This window comes from Apteryx rowi, unplaced genomic scaffold (assembly GCF_003343035.1).
Source record: "Apteryx rowi isolate R43461 unplaced genomic scaffold, aptRow1 scaffold_2, whole genome shotgun sequence".
Taxonomy (NCBI): Eukaryota; Metazoa; Chordata; class Aves; order Apterygiformes; family Apterygidae; genus Apteryx; species Apteryx rowi.
The window spans coordinates 627324-637208 of NW_020448307.1; the positions used below are offsets into that span (position 1 = coordinate 627324).

Genomic DNA, 9885 nt, shown 5'->3' on the forward strand with positions numbered 1-9885 from the left:
CTTTCTGGCCTTCCACTCGCAGCGAAGGCCTTGCCCTCGACCGGTTTCCAGACGATTTGGGTACAGCCAGACCGATGACCTTACAGGGCACCACAAGCTGGCAGTCTGGCACAGAGTCCTCTGTGTTGGGGTGGCTGAGGTCTGGCACTGAAGACCACTAACTTATCTGCACAGAAACAGGTCACTTTTTAGGTCTTTGCGAACAGGGAAATTTAAGGTGTGTTTACACAGACCTATATGGAGCTACTGGGAGCAAAGCTTTCTTAAATCTGCAGCGGGCAGAGCTCAGTGAGAATGCTTTGCCTAAATTCAGCAGGGTACATGATCTTACTAGAACCATCATGGTTTAGATATCAGTGGTACAGAGCCCTCCCAAGTCTGTCCTGGTTCTCAGGACTACTTGGCAACTCCCCATGGCTGGCCCCCCCAAAATATTTTTCTCGTGGAGGAATCAATCCTTCCCCACCCCTCAACCCTTGCCAGCAAAGGGACAAAAGGAAGAGAGCTATGTCAAATACTGAAGAAACAAATAGAAGGAAATATACTGATGCCACCTTTCCTAAAATCTCATTTAACAAAAAGACTGAATAATTAAACTAGAAAAATTGTGAAATGCGATTTGCAAATAAATGTTTGGCACCCAGCTGCACATACATTGATCTGAATGTTGTTGATGAAATTTAATTTGATGTTACACAGTATCACGAGCACTGTTTTGCCAGACACAGCCAAAAATTTAGGCAATATGGCTTAGGTTTTGTTTGCTTTACTCTTAAATTCACAGCTAACAAAAACTAGCATTAGGCCTGTACAATCCATATATAAAAAGGGTTGGTTTATTGTAGTTCAAATACATAAACTGAACAATCCCAACATTTCAAAATTAAACTTTAGAAACACAAGTTTAACATTCAAAACAGGAGTATAGTTTACAAGAATTGCCCAGAAGGGAAATCCACAGTCTAATCCAGAAGTATGTAAAGATCACTTTCTTGTAAATAAAAATGTGTTTATACAACCGTCCTGTTCTGTTCTGGTAACCACTGATATTTACCAAGTGTTTCCAACTTCGAGTAAAAATTATTAGACAAATCTTCACTTGGGCAGAGCAACCTGATTTCATTTCTAATTCATGGAATAGGGTAGGGAACAAAGCAGATCTGTGAACAAATTTAATTTGGTCTCTGTAGTCCTAATTCTCCTCTCACATAGCTGTAACTCTGACTTTAATGGATTTAGTTCCATTTACAAAGCTGAAAGCAAGCAGAGAATCAGGACTTGTGTTTCCAGAACATGGTCTTCAGTCATCAATAATTTAAGCTATGAGACAGCATTTCATCTCCTCAGACAGGTGACCCTGGCTAACCATTAGGAAGTTTGTGGTACATCTGTAGTCTAAGTTCAAACCACAAGCGCAATCATCCTTAAGACTTGCATATGTAACACTGGTGAGAATGCCTCCAAACATCAGACACCCACACCTCATATACAGATATTCCATTGCTCTGAGATCTGAAGCTACTAGACACAGCCCACGCATCGGGATTTTTTGTCAGTCATGCCCCACAAAGAAAATCATAAATATCTTTGATGTTCTCTTTTTACAGAGACCATTTTATGTTCACAAATGCTGTTTCTTCCTCTGCTCCTCAGATGGTTTTGCAATATATTCACGGTAATGTATATGTATAAACCTGACAGATGGCTCATGCAAGCTTTTTTGAATTAACAGATACCCTTGGCTTAAGAGTATTTCATAATTATTTTGTTGTTCGTCTTGTAGGCTCTGAAGCTGTGGGAGGTGGAGGCGGACCTCGACGGTCCAGGTCATCTACGTAGGACACAATCAGTTTGCGTCTCTCTTCTGGTACGCAGTCGAGTACCAGATACCGCTTGTCATTCTGTAAAATCTTCTCTACATCTTTCAGATGCTGATCTGACTCCTGGATCAACTTTTTGGATCTGAAAGCAAGTATAAAAATTACCATCTGACAGTCATCCAGGAAAATACACAGAACGCACTGGGAATCCATCCTCTTCCCAGTGGCGGCTGGTATGCACTTACAGAAGCTGCCCTTGCCATAAGAAACTGCAGGTAGGATCAATGGGAAAACAAAGCAAAGGAAGGGTGCAGTGCCTTGCGTACCTCCTTAGCTAGAAAGATGCCACTTTAGGTCAGAACTAGTCGCATCAAAAACACTGTCTAGGCACAGGAAATAATGTTTGTGGCCACTAGTAGTGCTATATTAATTAATCATCATGGAAGACTCACATCTCTGGGTGAAATGGCCTTGTACAGCACTATATGAACTATACAAATGCTAAAATCTAAGGGTGGGGAAATAGAGTTATATCAAGCATCCAAATGTGGTAAACTATTAGCATTTGTATATTTAAGTCTCAGCTACCGTCCAGCTTGATTGATAAGCTGTGTCCATCACATCAACTCAGGGCATTTTAATTGAGCTTACTGACAGCAGTGGCACCTGAAACCAGATCTCCAATACAGTGCAGCACTGACTGCAAATGGAAGCATGTAGTTCATTAGGATGTGAACAGCTTAATTGTTTCCTTTATATGTGATCTCTGTTTCTAATAGGAAATTTGTTTTGATCCCCAAGATTCTGTAGCAGCCTTAACATCCCCCAAAACTGAGTGAGTTAACTGCTTTGTGAGTTAACTGCTTTTGTAAATCTGCCAGCATGTAAGACATTCTTTTAATGAAATTCTCCCACAGAAACCTAAGAAATTATTTTTATTTTTATTATAAATTTCAACATAGCCAATATTTCTTTGCTGTCTACTCCAGACTCCTGAAACAGAGGCCTCACCTCAGTATCAATCCCTCTTAAGTCTAAACCAAGGACCGACACAAACATGAAAGCTGGTCCAGGCTTGCTGCAAGATGAGTTTAATGCCTGACAGTTCAGAATATGCTGAATACTACTCTGAAACCAACCAGAATCTGACATTTGTGTTAGTTTGATCTTCAGTATTTGTTAATCATCAGCAGAAATGTCAAAATAAAGCAAATAGAGACGTCTACCTGCTGCAAATTTTTTTTGACATGTTACGAGAGGTTAATAAAAGTGTAATGCAGACACCAAATTATGTTAAGACAGGAAAAGTTTGTTGCCATTTATATGGAAAAACGCAATAAAAAAATTAGTCTTCATTAACATTATGCTACRCACCTGTATGTTATAAATTTGGTCTCTTTCAATAGCGTCCGGAAGTCAGCTTTGGCAGTAATATATTTGTCTCTAATGTACTCCTCAAACTCCCTTTGTTTTTTCTGAAAGAAAAAGACAAGCTTAAAATCCTGAATACCTGAAAAGCCTACAGATTAAGTACGTCATGCAACTGAGCATACTGAACATAAGCAATAAATTACATGTAAATTATATTTTTCCTTATTTTTGCATTTTTAATTAAAAAAGACTTAATTAAACAATATTTCTGTTTGCCTAAAGCAGAGACCACTTCAGAAACCACTAACTTTCTTTCTCTGTATACTGCACAAGGCTAAAAGTTAGCAACAGTGATACAAAGCTCTTACCCTGTCACTGGAAGAAAATTTAATGCACCTTGGATCTTCTTTAATGATTTTTTTCACTTCTTTCCATGTTGATGTTAAAGTTATCTTTCAAAAAGAAGCAAAATTGGTTATAATTACAAGAAAATCATTAGATTCTAAGAATAGGAATGTAAATGTCACTACATCTGAAACTTCACACTGAAACAAGTTAAAAATACAGCAACAACTTTGAAGTGTTGGGTTTTAATCATTTCTACTACTATTTTAATAATTTTAATTAGATGATTGTAAAATTTCCCTTTTTATATTGTGATTTTTATATTGGCTTTTTTATTTGAGATAGCATTTTTAAACCAAAATGCTCACAAATATCATTTACATTCCAACATCTTTTTTTCCTGGTATGTATTTATGTATACATAAATTCAAAATTACCTACAAAAACTTGCTGCAAAGTTACATGCCTGTCATTTTATTCTGTTACACTAAAAACCTGCCTGACATTCTAGGCACTTGTAACTAATGCATTAAAAATTAGTTTAAAACTTCAGTGTTGAAGAAAGCTGAGAGAAGTTGGAACATGATTAAAAAAAGAGCAAGACTCACTAAAACTCCACAATACAGAAGGGGTGATAGTTTTTGCATAGCATTTATACAGAATAGAAGTTCATATTCAGTAGCACAAGATGAAGTAGGAGAATATCAAGACAGAAAGACTTAGTAAGATTATTTACAGATATTCATTAAGACAAACATATGGGATATTTAAAAGAGCAAGATGTCATTAGTAAAAAATATCAAATAACTCAATGCTGAAGAAACATAACATCCTACAGGAGATTAAAAAAAAATCACTGATTAGAAGTTCAAATATGAATAAACTAAATGCCAAACAAATAAAACTCAAGATAAACAGGTAAGGAAACAAACTGCACAAATTCTGCTATGAAGAAAAGACGGTGTTGAAGCAAGTGAAGGGGCCCAGGGAAAAGATTATTCAGCTTAAGTGACAGAAATCCAGAAAAAGATAAATCACAATGGGCTGACAAAACAGGATTTGAAGTTCGAGTATATACAGCTCTTACCGCTGATGTTTCATCCAGAAGTTGCCTAAAGTGCTCCCTCTTCTTTTTGGTAAGTGCTTCAATGTGTTCATTAAAAAGCTTCTCTTTTTCTTCTCTTTCTAGCAGGGAGCCAGATTCCCATCGATGATCTTTGCGGAGAGTTCTTCTGGTATCAGACCATGACACATCTGAAGAACGCACCTGAGACAAAAGATAATGATTTTTAAAAATAATTTCTTCTGTGGTTCACCAATAATTCTTATGCACTTCTTAATTTTTTTGTTAATTTGGAAAAAAAAAAATAAAGCTAAGAGACTATGGCAGCTTTCCTACAAATACTAAACAAGCAATGGCACACAGAATTACTTTGCATCTGTTCAAATGCAGACAGAGATATCCCACTGACCTGACTCAGTATTCGCTCTCTCACTCTCAAAAAAAAAAAAAAAAAAAAAAAAAAATCCAGCACCCTCCTCCCCTATGCATAACATGCTATGTTAACCATAAGTGGCCTGGAAAGGCAGCCTCTGAGATAATTATTTACAAAGAGCCCCCGGGAGCTTCAAAATGCTTTGGTTTTAATCCAAAGAGCATCCTTCAAGGAGCTGTTGCATTCTGTTACTAGCTATACCGTCAGATCAGAGTGACAAGCCATTTATATCCTGTCCCCAGATAAAGAAAAGACTTCAATGCTGACACCTGGAACTGACCACTTGTAACATGCATGGATTTTTTATTTTACACCAGGAGGCAAGGGCCTAGTACACGTGCAAATGAAACCTTATTTTGCTAATCCAACCCTCTTAATAGGACATTCACCATACAGGAACTGCTGTCTCGCAGGTTAGCCCAACTAGTGCAACAGAGTAAACACAGAACAGCACAGAAATGATAAGATAAAGACACTACATTTGGAGCATGATGAAGAAGAAAAAAGCTTAAATTGGTGAAATATTCCTAATGTTCAACTTTACCTAATTTTCCACAGACATACAAAAATTTCCAGTAGCATGTCAAAAAAACCAAACCAAACCAACAAACCACTGCCATCACTAGTGATATTCTATAGTAGCATAGCAGAACACCGAYCCTGTGAAAGCAAAGCATTTTCTTCCAATCAAGGTGAAACTCCCAATGGTGAAAAAAGAGAAGGGGATATGATTTCTTCCATATAAACTTAACTACAAATGCTGAAGAGCTCCTATAAAGTCAACAATTAAAAAAATAACACTGAAAACTCCTAGAACAAATAAACCAGGAGAGAACTATCCATGTCTTACCATGTCAGATAGAAGCGCTTTGAAATTCTGGATAGCTTCTTCCCGTTTGTGCTGCTCACGTTCTCTATCAATTTCCTTGGTTTGTTCAGAACGAGCTTTCTGAACTTCCCTTTCTCGTTCACGCAAACTTGCCTCAATGCGAGCTTGTCTTTCTAGCTCCTTTTCTTTTTCGGAATCTAAATTCTGAAATATAAGAACATAACCTTTTCTCAATTAAAACACTAAGACAACATCTTTCACATTTTCATTATGCACTTAGTAAATAAAGGATTAAAACAAGATATTATCCTGTATAATCAAACTAAGAGCATTTTGGAATAAAATACTTTGAGTCAAACCACTTCTTTATAAAGTGGTTTGAGATCTATGGATTAAAAAAAAACAAAAAAACACACCCTGCTTTAACAGCTGTGTTAAAGTATTAAAAGTATTATAGGGTTTACRCTGGGGAAAGGGAATTTTGGTCACAATGCTGATCACAGAACAATCATTCTTGGGAGCATGTTCCTTGTGTGCAGTGACAAACTCTAAATAATTCTGCAGTGCCCTACTATTTATTTGTCTAGTTTTAACTTCAACCATTAATTCCTTGGAAGAGGAGGGTAGGAATATTAGTTTGAGACAGAAGAACCAGAGAAGGAACTGCATGTGAACCATTTATATTCCTGAAGGAAGCCTAGCTGAAATTAAAATCACAGCAAAGAAACCAACACCCATTCTGGTTGGAAGCAATCAGCGTGGTGTCTGTACCTTCCAAAGTTTTATAGTTAATAGCTTTACAGCAGAATCTACCTTTCTTGCTCTTCTAGATAAATTCCCCCAAATATGTGTGTGTGTGTGTGTATGGGCACATGTATGCATGCACGCACATGTGTGCCACAAACATTTGCAGCAGTAGTAGTACAAGGGATAGCACTTGCAAGTTTTAAGCTTTCATTCAGGGGTATATCTATAAACAGCTACGGTATAGTATTCTCTTTGGCAAAGAACTGGAACACATACTAATCTATCTTCTATTTAGTTACTTAATACATTAACAGAAATGTAAACAGCAGGAGGTGCAAGGTTATATTTCCAAGTGTCACACATGTACCTTAGCTATTTTTTCAATGTACTGTTTGAAAAGGTCTTCCCTTTGTGAAGAGCTATCCACTGCTTTGTAACGAGGGTCAGTCTCTACTTTGTCCTTCACTTTGCTCCAGCGAGACTGACTGTCCAGGTGGTGATTAGCCAGTAGTTCAAAGAAGTCCATTTTGATCTATTTCACAGACACAACAGAAAGACAGACAACAAAACTTGAGAAAGGCTTTGATATTCAGCAGTTTACTTTTAGGAAAAAAAGAAGTCAACTTACCTCCAACAGAGGGAAGTATATTATTACTACATACCATTACAACTTAGAAAAAAAATCACTAGAACTCTGAATTTAGAGTCAGCATGTCTAAAATTCAGTTCCTCTTTGGGACAATTTTACTAAAGCAGATACATTAGGAAGATCTGCTAAATCTGAGATGAACTATTTTTTTTAAAGAATGATTCATCAGTATAGTTTATTTTACTTCAGTTTAAGCTTCTTTGAACTTTTATATATCAAAGCAACAAGTTACTGATTCTACATTATAGCATTTCACATAYCAATACAACAGAAGCTATACAATTTTAAATAGGGCTCTCTAGCCAGATCAAGAATTTTATGGATTCATCCTCCAAGTATGCAATGAACAGAGGTAAATACTCAGATCTGACAATAAATAGCCAAGCCTTAAGAAGATGGCTCTAACCAAAAAAGAATTATCCACATACAGTAATTAAGTATAAGATGGATATGTAAATACACATAAAAAGTTTAGTGAATTTTTTTAGTCTATTTTTTCAAGTGGAAATGGCATGCCAACACTCTCCATAATAACAGCACTGTGAAGGGCTGGCAGAAGATCAACTATACTAGTTTTTGATCTTGAGATAAAACAGCATCATGACATTTTCATCCAAACTCCCAGATTCAGCAGTTGCAAGAGCAACTACAGTGCCATTGCTACATCTTTTTCTGGGGTAGATGATCTCCCTTGCTCCTGTCAGCACTTCAGATCCTACATATTTTTTTCTTTTTATTTCCACTTCATGCCTTAGAAGTCTGGTTTGGCATTTGAGCCTCCATCTTTCTGAGGCACAAAAGCAAGGGGCTAGGTAGCCTCACTTGCTGAGTGGCTAGGGACTCCACAGACAAGGTTAAGCATGCTGCCTTCATAGCATCCCAAACCCTGCTGACCCATCAAACAAGATCCTTTGTTGCAGAATGCTACTAAGAAAACTTAATTGGGAAGGGTTGGACATTCAATTTTTGCTATTCGTCTCATCTATTAAAAAAAAATCAAAAACAATTCAGCTGTAATACACAGAGGTTCATAAAGGAAGTGAACAGATGGACAGGTCCATCAAACTCTGGCTTCCCAGCAAACTGTCATACCCTCAGTCTCTAAAAATGATGTGTTTGGTTACAGCACATTAAGAAGGAAATGAAGATTAGAACCAACATTCTGCAGGCTTACCCACTGATAATTTTAGCTCTTCACAATATTTAAAACATAAATGTAAAAGGCTTTATAGACCTTTTTCTTTACTATCTTAGCAAGATTAAGATAGTAAACAGACTAGAAAACAACTGCTTAGTACCAGTGGAGAAGTCACTCTATATCTATAGTACTATCACTTTTTCTTAAAGAAAGTAAACAAAATGCTAAGCAAACCATTTATTCATTTTAAGATTAAGAATGTTGCTTCAAAACATCTTAAAACATGCATGCAGTATCAAAAATATGAAGCTTTCTAAGCCACGGCATTATAAATTTTTGGTTTAAAACAAATCAAACAATTCCCAGATGTTACTACAGAAGTCTATAAAGTAAGGGTATCTCAAAGTTTAAACAGAAGCACTCTGTACAAATCATACATGCATACAGATATGCAAGATGTCTTTTAAAACATATCTCATGGAAAAACAGAATTAAAAAAAATATATGTACCCATGACACTGCTGGAAGTACTTCAGCACTAGCTGCAACTAAAAACCAAATCCAACAGAAAGAATAACAAGATGTAGGAAGGTATTTCTATAGAAACTGCCAGCAGTGTTCCCATTCCTTCTCTCAAGGGCTGCGTGCTCCCTCACTACCAAACATTTATTCTGGAGTGCAGACACACCATCTTGGCCATCTGCCGTTTTACTAATGACTCATTTAGCATTACATAGCCCAATTCTCTCCTCAGAAAAATGAACAACACTTTCAGACCTTTAATACTCTTACAGCATGGGTTTGACTTCAGTCGAAAGTGTCTTTCAAACACATTGCACATAGCACAAGTATTACAATTAGTTTCTTCAATAAAAAATTATGAGAGAACTTCAAAAAAATAAGTCAAAAACAGCTTGCCAAGGAATAATCTTTTAAGATCACAGCTCTATGATGTTACAAGTTTAATATATCCTAAAAACATGGTAACTATCCTGACTAAGTAAAATACTATGTGAGTGAACTATTATAAAGAAATCTTGACACAGGATAGATGACAGATGACAGCAATCAGCAAAGTGGGTTACAATGTGTTTGCAATTGAACATTTTAGTAAGTCTACGTAAAGTTGGGCTTTTGCGCTTGTCTGGTGGTACTGTTCATCTTGAGGCCATGGAACAATACTATGTTCTGGGAAAGTATATTAGTGACTTTGTCAGTTATCAGCTCATAGTTAGGTCCCTGATATCAACAGTATCAAATGAACACATACGTTGCTCATCTCCATCATCTGAGAAGTATTAGAATTCTATTTACTCACTGAAAATAACCAAATGAATAAAAGCAACTATCTGAAAAGCCAGCTGCTCCATCGCCATCCAGTAAGTCATGTCTCAATGAAGCAAAATTAAAGCATGATGTTTTTAAAACCCTTACGTTAAAGATTTCTGTAAAGTCGATCCTCCTTAAATAAAGATTTTAGACTTTTAAAA

General features: G+C 36.5%; 1 protein-coding gene across 5 annotated transcripts in view; it reads right to left on the bottom strand.

Annotated features, from left to right (window-relative positions):
- Nucleotides 1-818: 818 nt before the first annotated feature.
- The window catches only part of TCERG1 (transcription elongation regulator 1), a 37743-nt gene continuing 28676 nt past the window's right edge, over nucleotides 819-9885 (bottom strand). For all 5 annotated transcript variants that reach the window (XM_026063306.1, XM_026063307.1, XM_026063305.1 and 2 more), the window contains 6 exons: nucleotides 6976-7140; nucleotides 5883-6065; nucleotides 4624-4803; nucleotides 3560-3643; nucleotides 3195-3295; nucleotides 819-1962 (listed from right to left, as the gene is read on the bottom strand). In XM_026063306.1, coding sequence (XP_025919091.1) covers nucleotides 1761-1962; nucleotides 3195-3295; nucleotides 3560-3643; nucleotides 4624-4803; nucleotides 5883-6065; nucleotides 6976-7140 — 915 coding nt within the window. In that variant the 3' untranslated portion in view covers nucleotides 819-1760. The remainder of the gene's footprint in view (nucleotides 1963-3194; nucleotides 3296-3559; nucleotides 3644-4623; nucleotides 4804-5882; nucleotides 6066-6975; nucleotides 7141-9885) is intronic.